At 47.2% G+C, this 15,447-nt stretch overlaps 1 protein-coding gene across 5 annotated transcripts; it reads right to left on the bottom strand.

The window, feature by feature from the left end:
* Nucleotides 1-1,849: 1,849 nt before the first annotated feature.
* Nucleotides 1,850-15,436, bottom strand: LOC308572742 (galanin peptides-like). 5 transcript variants are annotated; one of them, XM_081169112.1, is made up of 7 exons: nucleotides 15,378-15,436; nucleotides 10,615-10,783; nucleotides 8,854-8,937; nucleotides 7,306-7,360; nucleotides 3,770-3,895; nucleotides 2,628-2,702; nucleotides 1,850-2,449 (listed from the first exon to the last, which is right to left on the bottom strand). In XM_081169112.1, exons 3-7 carry the CDS (start codon nucleotides 8,935-8,937, stop codon nucleotides 2,388-2,390), a joined length of 402 nt encoding a protein of 133 aa, XP_081025238.1. In that variant the 5' UTR covers nucleotides 10,615-10,783; nucleotides 15,378-15,436; the 3' UTR covers nucleotides 1,850-2,387. The 5 variants fall into 5 exon arrangements, with proteins under 5 accessions (XP_081025238.1, XP_081025236.1, XP_081025239.1 ...); XM_081169110.1 differs by lacking the exon at nucleotides 15,378-15,436 and adding an exon at nucleotides 14,664-15,344; XM_081169113.1 differs by lacking the exon at nucleotides 15,378-15,436 and adding an exon at nucleotides 14,664-15,344 and having other exon boundaries at nucleotides 3,770-3,862.
* Between the last annotated feature and the right edge of the window lie 11 nt (nucleotides 15,437-15,447).

The following is a 15,447-nucleotide window of genomic DNA, read 5'->3' as shown; positions in this document are numbered from 1 at the left end:
AACGGCTTCCTGCATTATGGGTTGTTAAAAGATTAAGAAATGGCAGTACCCAGCCCAACACAGACAGACTCAGAAGCAATAAGCTGCTCAGAACCTGTGGAAGAACAGCAAGGTAGGACTATTTCCTCTGGGTTTTGCTTGTGGGGACCTGGTTTGTTGATGCACACAAGACAGACTGCCAGACTAGATAAACCTTTGGTCAGATCTATCCGAGCTCTTAGCCTTCTCACGAACCCACAACTGCAGCTGCCCCCTTTGCAGCCATTCCATCTGCGGCACATTAGCAGGGGATCCTGTTTCGCTCCTTGCCACAAAAAGCATCGCCTCCGTTCTTTTTTTAGGGATAGAGAAAGCTGTGCTATGCCAAGTCAGACCGCTGGTTCATTTAGCCCAGCACTGGCTGGCTGGCATTGGCTCTCCAGGTCTCAGGTAGGGATCTCTCCCAGCCCTGCCTAGAAGTCCTAGGAATGAGCGCTGGGCCCTTCTGCATGCAAAGCAGATGTCCTGACCGCAGAGCTCATCCCTTTCCCTCTAGTTTAGCATGTCAGGCTGCTGTTAAAGGCCCAGTAACAAAAATCCTGTTCTGGCAGGAGCGAGCCAGCAGTCTCAGCACCTGCTTCTTAGGGGCAGGACCTGCTAGTGATCATTAGGTCTGACACTCCTGTGCAGATCCTGTTTTTGTGAATAGCTCCTATTTCCCCAAACTGACTTAAGTTGTGACTGGGCTGTGATTGAATCCCACCCCCAAAATGGAAACAGCCTGGTAGCACCTCCCTCTGTAGATTCTGAGCTCCGTCTCCCATGGACCTGTGCTGATCAAAGACATCAACACTAGAGAGACCAGCAAATTCAGAAGAGAAATGTTTATTCATTCAGTTCATTTACAGGGCTTCTTCTCCCCTGTTCCCAGGTCTCCTGTCCATAACCACATCCCCACATTCTGTTCTCTCCATTCTCAAAGCAGGGTGAATACGCTTGTTCAGAGTGAAAATGTAGCAGCAGGGATGAGGGCACAGCTAGGGGTAGAAAGTAGGTGTGCACAGTTGTTTCATCTACTGCAGTGCTGTGTGTGTGGGGGGGTCTATTTTAAACAAAATAACATTGAAAGACTAAAAATTCTCAGGGGCTCCGTTCCAGGGATAGGGAAGTTGGTTGGGGTGAAAGATAGCAGTACGGTGCTGATGTGGAAAAGAGGACAGGGCTCCTGCCCCTTTAAGTGTTATGTGTAGCAGAGGGGATTTCAGAAGAGGGAGCTTCTACACAAAGGTGCAGGAGCCCCATATAGATATAGATATATAGATATAGATGATATAGATATATAGAATTCAACTGATCACAACAGCAAGCAGAGCTCTCTCTTTCTCCCCATCTCTAGTTTTCTCGTCCACTGTATGCTACCCAACAATAATTAGGCTTAGAAAAGAAGGTTAAATTTGTGTGTTCTCCATGCAGATCATGTCTTCTACCACTGAGCTATGGCTATTCCTACTAAGGTTCACGAGCATGGCAAGGGTGCGACACTGGGCAGGTGCCAAAGGAGCACATGTGGGCATGTGTTCATCTACACTCCAACATTTCTTCCTATACAAACTCACACATTACAAATGATGCATACAGGATTGTGCGTGGATATACGTGTGTGTCTCTAGAAAGGAGTGCGTAAAGGTGTAGTGCTGATGGGGGAGGCTGAGCTAATTTGAGTGTATAGCTCTGCACACACCATATATTTAAAGCACATTGGAAGCATGTGACTTCCCCCACCCAAAGAATCCTGGGAACTGTAGTTTGTTGAATATAGTAGTAGTAGTAGTAGTAGTAGTAGTAGTAGTAGTAGTATTTGTTGTTGTTGTTGTTGTTGTTGTTGTTGTTGTTGTTGTTGTTGTTGTTATTCCCCACCCATCTGAGCAGCTTCCAGCAAAATATAAAAAATAATAAAATGTCAAACATTAAAATCTTCCCAATACAGGGCTGCCTTTGGATGTCTTCTAAAAGTTGTGTAATTCTTTATCTCCTTGACATCTGATGGGAGGGCGTCCCACAGGGAGGGCGCCACTGCTGAGAAGCAGATGCTGAGAATGTTGACTGTGTTGAACTACAGTTCCCAGAATTCTTTGGGAGAAGTCATGTGCTTTAACTGTATGGCGTGTTTATAGCCTATATCTCTGGGGTGGCTTAGTCAAAGGGAGGGGGATTCTCTCAAAAGGGGGGGGCGCTTAGCTCTGAAATGGCTGTGCAACAGGCACAGTTGTTTGGGGCACCAGATTGTATCAAGGTGACTTTGTGTCAGGAATAAAGCAGAATCCTGTATGTGTGGGGGGTGGGGAGGAGTCTGAGGGGTGGTGGCAGCAGCAAGCAAATCCGAAGGGCGCGGGCTGGAGGCCAGGCCGCTACTGCCGCAAGGACTCTTCCTCCGACAGCAAGAGGGGCAGGCGTGAAACAGCTCTTTGATCTGTAAAAGACAACAGAGAAGAGATTTGATTTTCCAGGTTTCCAGCCCTATCCTGCCCTGCTCCACACAGAGCTCCCAGCATTCCTTGTTCCAAAGCAGAGAAGATTCAGAACCAGATTTCCCAACTCCCTAAAAAAAATGCCCCTCTTCTCCCAGAGAATCCAGCATCTGTCCATACCTTGGGGGTTCAGGTAGGCTAGAAAATCCATCAGGGTTTGAAAGGTGCCGTCATCTAAGGAGCGCAGAGCATGTGCTGAAAGACAGGTGAAATGGAGTTGACGGGGACAGGCAAGTGTTATAGGAATTCTAAGGTCTTATATATAAAAAATAAATGTTCATAAATTTACAAGGCAAACATATACATAAGTATAGAAACTAAGGTTTCCAGATTTTTTTCAATGAATCCGGGGACACTTTTCAACTTCAATGGATTTTGTATGGGGACTTATTTGTAAATCTGGGGATGTCTGGTAACCTTAATATAAATCACGTGCCTGAAATAGTACAGGAGAACCATCCTGAAGCCATTTTGATTCTTCCAGTAACCTCAAATATTCTCCCCATTGCATCTTTGCTCACAAATCCTGTCTTAAGGGCGTATTTGTGTATGAATAGGGTGAGCCTGTGATCTGGACTTAGGAACTAAGTATTTAGCATCTCAAAAGGAATGGCCAGGCTGCCCAGGTAAAACAATCCATGACCATTACAGTGGTACCTCAGGTTACATACGCTTCAGGTTACATACGCTTCAGGTTACATACGGGTTAAGAACTTTGCTTCAAGATGAGAACATAAATCGTGCTCCGGCGGCGCGGCAGCAGCGGAAGGCCCCATTAGCTAAAGTGGTGCTTCAGGTTAAGAACGGTTTCAGGTTAAGAACAGACCTCCAGAACGAATTAAGTTCTTAACCCGAGGTACCACTGTATCCGTATCCTGCCAGACAGGATTTCTGCTGGATTTCCCGTCCCTTTCAGTGATGTTTCAGGGGGGTGGTATTGAACTACAGGGTGGGCAATTTCAAAAGTCTATATAAGGGCTTGCACACCATTGTTTGGGGTTCCTCTCCTCCTCCCTGCATGGGGTGAGCGGGGGACCCTGTTGCAACAGTTTAATAAAGATCAGGCTTACTGGCTGTTTTGCTTCTCAATATTCTCTGGTTGGCCTCAGTTATTTTTTCCTCCCGATAGGGAACCCACCTAAGGATTCTATACGGGCTCTTGGATACCCCATAAGGGAAAAGGAGCAGCTTTTTTTTCTTATAACACAAGCATAATGGAGCATGCGGGGAGAGGGCAGAGAAGTCAGTGAAAGGGTGCTCACCCAAGGAATCCTGCCCTACGGAATACAAGTCCTCCATAGCATCTCGCTTATGCGCCAGGCTCCCTTTGTTGGACAGTGTCTGGTGAGCATCTGCTTTGGGGAGAGGAGAGTGCAAGGGGAGAAGTGCTGCAGGTTACATAGGGGGAAAAATACAGATTACATCAGGTTTGTGAACAGCCTTTTGGCTAGTGGCACATAAGAATCACCCCTTAGCTACCAGACAGGACGTTTTCATACACTGGAATATAACTTGTTCTTTCCTCTTACGCCATCAACGGGCTATAAACGAACTAACATGGATCCGGGAGGTTATGTGGACCAGTAGCAATCTCTGAGGACTAGCAACTTGTGCAGACTTAACTTGCACACCTGACTGTCTGGATTACACTACAGAAAACTAATTTAAAGAGCGAGGAGATGGAATTTATTATGATAAAGCTGACGGATAGGAAGTATTTTCCCTCCCTCCTTGTTTTCCTCCAAAGACTTATTGCAAGCTCCTTGGGGCAGAGACCTGTCCAATTTTATTCTTCGACTCTTTGAAGGGCCTTGTACATCAATAGCACTGAGTTACTCTTAACATGCAGCCCCTTGACACCCTGCCTCTTTTACCCTAACAAGAAGATGGCTGGTCCAGCTCCAAGTCTGAGGAGGCCTTCAGATGTGCATCTTCTGGTGGGCCCACTCCGGGGGGGGGGGGTTGAAGACCAGTGGCAGTGGCAGATGGCAGCAGTGTTGCAAACAACCAGCATTGGGGTCATTCCACATCAGCTCAACATGGTCATGTCACCCACCGTCTCAGATTTTGATGAAACTTGGTGTACACCCTTCCCTTATGGTTGAAAGAAACCCCCTTAATTCCCCCCCCCATCTCAAATGGTTTTAATTTTATAGCACTTCAAAGTTTCGTGAAATCTGCGTTTCTGTCCCTCTTGAGATCCTTGGCCTTGTGTACATAAAAGACCCATAAATTTTATTCTTTGTTGAGAAAGAGCATGTCTTTGCAATAATTTTCACCATCAAAAACTTTTGATTCCATCATGCCCACACGCTGAAAATTTAGGTTTACTAAACCTAGTTTTTCCACCCAAAAAACTACATTTATACATTTTTAAGGCCTTTATAAAATCTTTTGAGTGCTGGTGTATTTTTTCCTCAAGTCCTCATCTTGTAATTGAGCTCTGTGTAAAATTTCAAAGAGATCTGATCATTGGTTATGGGGGAAAGAATAAAATGTACACAAGCCCAAAGATCAAAAGAGGGACAGAAATGCAGATCTCATGAAACTTTGAAGTGGTATAAAATTCAAACCGTTTGAGATAGAGGGGGGGGGAATTAAGGGGGTTTCTTTCAACCATAAGGGAAGGGTGTACACCAAGTTTCATCAAAATCTGAGATGGTGGGTGACAAAACCCTTGTTTTTTGCATTGATTTGATGTGGAATGACCCATTGGGCAGCTGTCTAAGAAGAGGCCTGGCTAGATCAGACCAAGGGCCTTTCTAGTCCAGCCTCCTGTTCTCACAGTGGCCAGACAGAAGCTGCAGGCAGGAGATGGCTGCAGCAGCACTCTTTCCCTTAAGGAAGTTGCCTTAGAGCTAGTCAATATGAATGGACAAAGCTGTCCATGATTTTGACTTCCCCCAGTTTCTCATTTTTCTCAGTTCTACACATTCATTCACTCATTTTGCCCATTCTCAATTTCTTATGAGCCCCATGGAAAGTTGCCAGCGTATCGGTGCAAGTATCGCCTCAAATGCACATTTTTTTATATGCAAATTTGCCCAATATACACATTTCTGCAAGACATCATGCCTTTTATACATTAGTTTTTACTGACACATGCATTTTTAGGCACACTTTCCCATCCCATAATAACAGTATACGCATGCTTGGATTGGAGAGATGCATCCTGCAATTTGGAAAAGTGCATATTTCGAGTAATAGCTGTGTTTCAGTTCAAAGATTACCGTATTTTTCGCTCTATAAGACACACCAGACCATAAGACGCACCTAGTTTTTGGAGGAGGAAAACAAGAAAAGAAATATTCTGAATCTCAGAAGTCAGAACAACAAGAGGGATCGCTGTGAAGGAAAGCAGCAATCCCTCTTGCTCTTCTGGCTTCTGGGATAGCTGCGCAGCCTGCATTCGCTCCATAAGACGCACACACATTTCCCCTTACTTTTTAGGAGGGAAAAAGTGAGTCTTATAGAGCAAAAAATACGGTATTTCAGAAAGTGTGAAATAAGCAGCTTTGCATTAAAAACCCAACTTATTCCTCCCCGCACCCCTACAAAATCAGACCATTGGCCCATCTTCCTCAGTGCTGCCTGAAGCAGCTGACAGCAGCTCTCCAGAGTTTCAGTCTCTCCCTGCCTTACTTGGAGACGCTGGGGATCAAACCGGGGACGTTCTGCATCCCAAGCAGATGCTCTCCCTCCGAGCTACAGCCCTTCCCAGGAGAGGCATCTGCCCTGGCATTCCAGCAGCTGCCCATGGGTGCTGCACGCTCATGCCAGGCCTGGAAGGTGGCATCCCTAACAACAGAAATGTTTCCCTGAAAGCTGAAGTGGTTATGCTAAAGGCATCGTTATGTCATCTCTAATCCAACAGGCTTTGCAGGTTTTCTGAAGCGCCGGGGAAATAAACCAGCAAAGGTTTATTTGAGCAGAGAGGACAGAGGCATGGACGAAAAGGGGGCGTATTCCGCAAGCAATGGTGGCTCTCGCAGGCCTTCTGCTTGGCTGTCACAGTCAGAGGCGGCAAGCATCCTCTGAGCATCAGATGCTGGGAATCATAAGTGGGGGGAGCTGCTCTCGCACTCAGGTCCTGCTTACGGGCTTCCCTGGCTGGCCACTGTGAAGGATGCTGGACTAGACGGGCCACTGGGCTGATGCAGCAGGCCTCTTATTCTGTTCTTCATTGTTATTAACTATTTATTTATTTAATTTGTATACTGCCCTATACCAGAGGATCTCAGGGCAGTTCACAACATAAAATTACTACACACAGACACACACAATGACAACTCCTGGACCTGCTTCCACATACGGTGGCAGATACCTTATAGTGCAATCATGGAGTTCAATGGAATTTATTCCCCAGGGAAAGGTAACTTCAGCTTCCAATATCATTTCATTCTTCCCCTTGCTCTTTAGCCACATACCCTCCAACATTTCTCTGATGAAAATAGGGACGTCCCATTCCATAATGATGATTTCATACCCCACACATCCTACTCGGTTGCCCCAACCACTCTGGGAAGCTTCCGACTTATATAAAAACATCATTAAACATTTAAAAAAATTTCCCTATACAGGATTGCCTTCAGACGGTTTGGGGGGGTTGGATAACTCCAGACCCTCCAACATTTCCACAATCAAAATATGGACATCCTAAGGAAAAGCGGGACATTCCAGGATCAAATCCGAAACTGGGACAGCTTCTCTAAATCAGGGACGTCCCTGGAAGACAGGGACACTTGGAGGGTCTGTGGCCATATCCTTCTCATGCCAAGCAAATCCTGACTTGACTTACGGTGTCCCAAGAGGTATCCAGCGCTGTTCAGGGTCCAGCCGCGTTTGTCCTTGGGCTGCAAATGCAACAAGAGGAAAAGTACCCTGAAACTAAGCCTGCCAACAGTGAGTCAGAGGGTGACATTTGCTATGGAGAAACCTTCTGTGGATGGAGGGATACATGCCAGTACAGTGGTACCTCGGTTTAAGAACAGCCCTGTTTATGAACTATTCGGTTTATAAACTCCACAAAACCAGAAGTACTGTCCCGGTTTGCGAATTTTACCTCCGTCTAAGAATGGAAGCTGAACGGTGGAAGGCCTCATTAGGGAAAGCACACCTCGGTTTAAGAACGGTTGCAGTTTAAGAATGGACTTCCATAACGGATTAAGTTCGTAAACTGAGGTACCACTATAGTGGCTTACACCATAGACAAAAGTGGGTGGGGCTAGAGATGGGCAGGGCCAGAGACAAAGGTGGGTGGGGTTAGAGACCAAACTGGGCGGAGCAAAGGATGTAACTGTCACCCTTGCACGATAGGGCCACATTTGCACCTTACTTTTAAAGCACGATTATGCCATTTTAATGGGCCATGGCCTCCGCTATAGAATCTTGGGAATGGTCATTTATTCAGGGTGCTGAAAGTGTAAGGCGATCCCTCTTCCCCTCACAGAACTGCTGTTGGCAGAGTGGTTTAACAGTCAATCCCTCTTCCTGAAGAACTCTGGGAACTGTAGCTCTGTGAGAGGGGAAAAGGGTTCCCTAACAACTCTGAGCACTACAGCTCCCAATATTTTCTAGGGGAAGCCAAGACCGTTCACATAATTTAATAGTGCTTTAAATATATGGTGCAGATGCATGGGCATAGCCAGGATTTTTGTTGCGGGGAGCAGAACATCAGTTTGCTATGTACCTTAATTGATTTTTATTGATTCAGGGGGGCAACTGCCCCTCCCCCCCGGCTACGCCCATGCGCAGATGTGACCTAAACTTCAACCACACAAAAGTCAGAGGTTTCTACACACACACTCTCTCTGTGTGTCTCATTTTCTCTCTCACACACACAGAATAGCTGGGAAATAGTTGGGGTAGAATCTTTATCCCTGATATATGGTACAGTATTTACTTTATATCTGCAAGGATTTTTCGTTTGCTTTTAAAGTGTTGGAGTAATCAAAACTGGAGTTTTATATGGACCATACATTTTCCTCCCACCCCACCAAGAATTCTGGGAACTGTGGTTTACCCCTTGCAGAACTACAGTTCACAACACCATTCACAAACTACAGTTCCCAAGCTTTTTTGGGGGGGTGCTTTAAATGCATGATATGTCTGCAGAACCTGCTTAGCAAGTTGCTTAGAAGCCTATTTTGAAATTAAGCCTATATACATTAAAAACAAACTGCACCACCTGCAACAGTCTGAACCGATGCAGTTCCATCTTGCCACTTCATTTCTGCTGCATGTGAGGACCAGCCCAGCCATGCTGGTGATCAGGAGGGACAGAAGGAGGCCAGTGACAGCTCTCTATCAAGTAGGGTTGATGGGGTGGGGGGGCAGTGTAACTCACCACCAGAACGGTTCCACAGCATTCCCCAAGTAGCCCACAGAGGAGCAAAGATGCACAGAGCACAGATTGAGAGCTCCACATCATCTGTGGGGAAGAAAGAAATCAAGGAAGCATTCTGGTTTCCAGTCTGACTCTGTTTCCCCCACTAAATCACATTCCCAATCCAGAATAAGTAAAGGACGCCTGGACAGTTAAGTCCAGCCAAAGGTGACTATGGGGTTGTGGTGCTCATCTCGCTTTCAGGCAGAGGGAGCCGGCCTTTGTCCACAGACAGCTTTCCAGGTCATGTGGCCAACATGACTAAACCGCTTCTGGTGCAATGGGACACCATGACAGAAACCAAAGTGCATGGAAATGCCGTTTATCTTCCCGCAGCAGCAGTACCTATTTATCTACTTGCACTGGCGTGCTTTCAAACTGCTAGGTTGGCAGGACCTGGGACAGAGCAACAGGAGCTCACCCCATTCTGGATATTGGAACCGCCGACCTTCTGATCGGCAACCCCAAGAGGCTCAGTGGTTTAGACCACAGAGCCACCCAGAATACCAGGATTATGATAGACATTATTTCTTGAGAGCTCCCCAAGAGGCACGATAAATATATACTGGTAATATTGGTTCCCTTGGTGATGTGTATACAATTTTTGTCTGCCTGTTGCCAATTTTGCAGGGAGTTTTTTAAGCACTAAGAAGTCTTCAAAACCTGTTTGACCACAGACCATAGTCACTAGTCACATAGCGGCTATGGTCTGTGGTGGGATACAAGTGCGCACCAAGGGCACCTTGAGTGTAATTTCAAGCCTTTGAAAAAAAGCGCTGTCTGCTTACACAAACACACACTCCTCATCTTCTTTCCAACTCCACTCACTGGGTGATGCTCTCAGCAAATCCACATAGCAAGACTGCCAATAGCCATTGCCAGAGGGGATGCTTTGTATGCAATGTTCCCAGATTCAATCCCTCCACAAGCACGGCCATTTGAAGGGTCAGATGCAAGTCAGAGTATCTGCACTAAGCTAGAGGGCCCAAGAGGCTGGTTTCAGAATAAGGCAGCGCCCCATGGTCTGCATGCGCTCTGGAACTGTGCTGGATGGTACCTGCCCAAAAGATAACTGAGCTGCAGGCCTCTTCAGCTCAAAGCCCAACCGCATCGTGACCTCTAGCCCCTAATAACCCGCAACCCTCTCAAACAGCGACGACTTCATGATGCTTTTAAGATGCAGGCGCATGAAATGTGGTACATGCGTGCCAAATCTTCCCTGACAGGGCTCCTGTTCCTCTTGGCACCTGCACAACAGCCATACATTCAACAGGTGGAGACATTTCTATCACTGCTTTAGGCCACACAAAAAACAAACCTGTTGAATTTCTGCCTACCCCGTTGGAGCAAAAAACAGTGCCACCCCTACTGTGCCCCATTTCATGGAACTGGAGAGTTGGGTCATCTAGCCCTGCAATGCAGGAATCTAAACTAAAGCATCCCTGACAGATGGCCATCCAACCTCTGCTTAAAAACCTCCAAGGAAGGAGAGTCCATCACCTCCCAAGGGGAGACCACTCTTATTGTCAGAAAGGTTCAGTCGGAATCTCCTTTCTTGTAATTGAATCCATCTGTCTGAGTCCCACTCTCTTGAAGCAGCAGAAAAGAAGCTTGCTCCATTTAAACTCTCTTAACAGTCTGTCAGCCAGTGTCCTACCCCACACCCCCAAACCAACACCCTTAAATCCCAAACCTCCATCATAGATTTTAAGGAATTCATACCTTGAAACCTGTCAGGAGCCGCTGGAGGTCTGATTCCCCACAAAGTAGGGGACCCAGGATTTATAGAGGGGGAAGGCACAGGTCGGGTTGCGTCATTACTCCACAGACAAAAGACACAGGGCGGCGGGAACATATGTGTAATTGACTGTAATGGCCCCCAGAAACCCAGCTGAATGGGGAACAGAGAGAGAGAGATGTACTAATCTCTTTTAATGCGCAATTTATTCACATCCTTTGTCAGAAAATTGATGGAACATTGGGGTGGGGGGTAATTAGAGCTAATTGACTCCTCAAAGTGAATTGGAGGAGGGTGGTCAACCATGCAAGAAGTAGACACCTGCCAAGAGGCCTTCCTGTTTTTGAGGCCAGAGAAGTCTGTGCCCTGCTGCCTCTTCTCTAATCTCGCTGCCCTCCTTACAGCCACTTCACCTGTGTACATTATTCACCCTGCAGTGCTTTTCCAAACAATCACATCTTTGAGAGAAATCTGGAGATCTAGCTCCAAGGAGGCCCACTCTGGAGGGTTGGTGTGTGTTCATTATTACTGGATTTTATTTAAAACACGTTCACCCCACCTTGTGTTGTAAGGTCGGCTTCCAAAACGAGGCATTAAAATCAGTTGCTATAAAATATCACAATTAAACATAGATTGCTGGGCGAGCTTCAGTCAATCTAACATTAATTCCTCGGGTGGAGGGAAGCAAAGTTTGGAGCTGAGGCCCAAATGTTATTAGCATTGGCACAGGGTGAGTTGTTCTGGTGAGGAAGTTCAAGAGACGAGGCGCTACCACAGAAAACAGGGGTGCAAACTTGAATATAATATTGAGGGGGCCCAGGTAAGGCCCACCCCACATAATCGGTCACATGATACAGTGCGCACACACCATTTGAACGGGGATGCCCATCAACTTTGTGGGCCTCAAATATTTTATTGTGGGGGCCAAAGCCCCCCCCCCGACCCCTAGGAGTTGGCTCCTATGACAGAAAATATTCTACAGCCACTGTCAGGGCTCATCCACACTGCGGTTTGCCATGGGCTTTCTAGACACAAGTCTGAGAGGTTCTTTCTTTGTTCTGCCCCATTCCCAGGGGAAACCCGCAGTTTACCACAGGATTGGAACAAACGTCAGTCAGGTTTTTGCACACTGGCATTTGTTTCGACTCAGCAGTTCACAGAGGCTTCTCTGGGGGAAAGCAGTGGGACAAAGGAAAGGCCTCTCAGAACCGCGTCTAGAACAAGTGGAAGAAAACACCACAGGGCAAACCAAAATGTGGACAAGCCCTCAGAGGCAGTGTGACCCTGAATACCACTCCTGCTTGCAGCCTTCCCACAGACATGGCATGTCCCAGCAGGCTCTGTTTATGTTCTTAAAAGATCCCAAAACTATCCCTTGTCACCTCCACACCCATCTCACTTCTGAATAACGGGCTCAGGCAGGCTCATATGGGAACAGTCCCTTCAAGACAGATTCTACTGCACCAGACCCAAACTCTCCAGCTCTCCTGGCCAAATTTCACTCCAGAACCCCTAAAGAAAACAGCAGCTGGAACTCCCAGCGAGGGCGTCCAACTTCTTCTCCCCCAATAGGCCTAGCCTCCCCGCCTTCTGCAGCAGTCGGACACATACAAATAAAGTTTTAATTCTCCACTACATTAGCTTCCTGCTAGGGGAGGCGGTGGACTGATCTTTGAACTTCTACATTCAGACTGCTTTTAAAGGCCTGGAACACGGCCTATTATAAAAATGGGCAACCCTGCTTCCAAATGAGCCTTGCTCCATCTCCAGGGACCTCAGGGATCCTACTCCTAGCCAGTATTTGTTATAATACTGTAAAGTAGCCTTCCCTGACCAGGTGGTGCCCTCTGTATGGTTGGGTTTGATTGGGATTTGTAGTCTAAAGCCTTTGGAGGACACCGGCATGTTGGGGAAGCCTGCTTGAAGCATTGTATATGCTTAACAACAACAACAGTGTTATCGGCAAATGTGATGCTTCAAGCTGGCTTCCCCAAGCTCCCGGTGTCCTCCAAAGGCTTTAGACTACAAATCCCATCAGCTCCAAGCCATACAGAGGGCACCACCTGGCTGGGGATTGGGAAGGCTGCTTTACAGATTATTTGAACAAAAATAAGCACTCCTGTGTTCTGTTGTAGTTTCCTATCTAAAAACTGATGCTGGGGGATATGGGAGGCAAATGCCACCCCAGCTACTTAAGATTTCTTTCCAGCACAATTTAATGCATTAAATGACACTCCTGCACCAAGTCCTCTTTTTCACAGCATCCTGTAATTTTCCCTCCACAGTTCGCCCTCTGGATCTAATTGGTACCCTGGTGGGCTTTAGGACAAGGACTTTCATCTGTATCTGGCCTGCTTTAAGTGCACATGGGGCCCTTCAGCCTAATGGCCCCATTAGAGATCTTGAAGACCTTTCGGGAATGAAGAGGCATCTGCAATACGTCAGGATTCCAGGCTGGGAGGGGAGTGGTACCCAATATAGAACTGATTTGTCGGAAACTAATAGGTCATCAAAAGATGGAAAGAGGCACTCGAGGCCTCTTCTTGTAACATGTAAAAAGCGTATTTGCGTACATCCATTTTTCACTGCTTGTTTGTAACAGCTGGTGGTTTGAAAGGAGCACTGAAGTAGATTATCAAGATTCTCAGGGTGGCATCCAGGACTCTTGGGTTCGCAGGGACATTTGTTGATTGCCAACCATGTTTCGGGAAGGAGCTTAGAAATGAGTTTCCTGGCACCCATCCAGAATGTTACCTTTGTGGCCTAATAGAACTGAAAAATGCAAAGCTGGAGGGAAAGATTCAGCCAAGCCGTTCTTGCTGTTAATGCGCACTATCAAAGTGCATCAATGTGTACTAAGGCATCACCATTGCATAGCCAGGATTTTTGTTGGGGGACAGGCCTTTGTGGGGGGCAGAACTTCAGTTAGCCATGAGTTTTACTGATTTTTATTGATTGGGGGCAGCTGCCCCTCTCTGCCTACACCCATGGACATCACACTGGCGTGTGTGTGTGTGTGTGTGTATGTAGGGGTTTTGTGCACGCAAACTGTGAAAGCAAACACATTGTGCCACCCTGCTCTTAGTAAGATGACTGTGCTCTTAATAACTGGATCACAATGTTGTTCTCCCAGCTGCCGTGCAGCTAGGATAAGCCCTATAGCCCAAAGCCCTGGTCTCCCCCACTCCCACATGGCTTCATGTATCTCCAAGGCCAGTGCTGGCTCCAGGATTTCAGTTTGGCCCCCTGTAACCTGGAAGAGGTGGGACATGCAAACTGGGAGTTCTCTTAGGGCACTTCAGAACTGTTGCTATTTGCAAAGTGGGGTTCCATCCCACAGTGACCAATTCAGGTTGTCCAATCGAAGTGGATTTGGAGGTCTTGAACAACAAACCCGCTTCCCCCAAAAGAGCAGACTTTTTGTGAAAAGTGAAGAGGAAATTCATCAGAAGGTACGGGAGAACAATTGTCTGACACGTCGCATAACGTCCTCACATGCAGATCAGAATCGATGCTCAATAAGAGCCAATGTCGCCTAGCCTCTCCATAAACTCTGCAAACAAATCAGGATGAACGCTCAGTAAATAGGTCATCTGGATGCAACTGCAGGCTACATCTAATCGTCTTAGATACTTTGTGCCAAGTCAAAATGATAGCACTGTTAGGGCAACAACGGTCCTTCTGCCGGTTTGGGGGGCCCTGGCTGCCCTCTAGCCCTGGCAGGGCAAGAGGCAGGGATGAGGAGAAGGTAGGTCAAGATTTACTGGTAGATCTCAGGATGATCGACAGGCATTTCTGACTCCCAAGAGTTTAATGAGAGCAGCAGCAAAACATCTCCTCCCATCCCTTCTCCGAAATAAATCGCTGAAATGAAGAAAACTTGGGGATGGGGAATCAGGAACTATTTGCATTTGAAAGGACTGTGTGATCCAGTTCTGGGTCAGAAAACAAATTCCAGGACTGAAATGTGCCCAGGGGCACCCTGGCACTTGGTTCAAAGTGTGCATGAGTCCTCTATGCCATCATTCCTCACCTTGTTCTGGCTGGCAGATCCTGATGTTCTAGTTCAAACCAAAACATAGTTATGCCAAGTCTGCAGCCTGCCTGCTCCTGGTCTAAGGCAATACATCTTTATTTGTGGACTCAGAGTCACTTCCATCATCAGATGCATAAAGTACAATCCTTTGTTGCAGGGATACAGACACGTAGTTTTTAGAGTGGGTATGTTAAGCCGCGGACTCAAGGGGAAATGAAATGCAAGAGAAGGGACGACAATTCAGTTGGAGCAGGAGTGTCGGCGAAATAAGCGAAGCGGCCCTTTTGCAGCAGCCCTGAGCAGTGATGAGATAAATAACAAGGGTGTTTTAATGAGGATCCGCAGCAGGAAAGGAACCCACGGTCTCTATTCAAGCCCCAAATAAGCAGAGGTAAGCTCTCCAAAGTCTAACCTGCTTCCCTTTGGATAACTCAGTCGTTAGAGCATGAGTGGCCAAAAGATTCCTGCATTGCAGGGGGTTGGACTAGATGACCCACGGGGTCCCTTCCGACGCCACAGTTCTATGATTCTGCACATGCCCACCGCCCAGCTATCCCGACACAACGCCGCCTCTGTTAAATCCATGGGGCTACTCCCTAGCCAACCTGCAGCGCCAGCCGTCAAATTTGCCTGAATCCACAGAGCCTCCCCGGGGAGGGAGAGAAACAGAGAGCGCGGGGGGGGGGGAGGCGCTGGCCCTTTAAATCTCACCCGCCCCGCCTCCCGCAAGCCCGTCCATGCCAACCTCCGGCGGACGCCCTTCCCTCCCGTCGCCGCCCAA

This window comes from Podarcis bocagei (genome assembly GCF_964188305.1).
Source record: "Podarcis bocagei genome assembly, chromosome: 13".
Lineage (NCBI taxonomy): Eukaryota > Metazoa > Chordata > Lepidosauria > Squamata > Lacertidae > Podarcis > Podarcis bocagei.
The sequence above is the reverse complement of the archived record's forward strand: the minus strand, read 5'-3'. Positions and strand labels throughout refer to the sequence as shown.

Coding starts and splice junctions, on each gene's coding strand:
- LOC308572742 (XM_081169112.1), bottom strand. CDS start 8,937: ATGATGTGGAGCTCTCAATCTGTGCTCTGTGCATCTTTGCTCCTCTGT. Junction 2,703..3,769: donor CGTAGGGCAGGATTCCTTGG/GTGAGCACCCTT, acceptor CCTGTCTTTCAG/CACATGCTCTGCGCTCCTTA. Junction 2,450..2,627: donor AGCCTACCTGAACCCCCAAG/GTATGGACAGAT, acceptor TGTCTTTTACAG/ATCAAAGAGCTGTTTCACGC.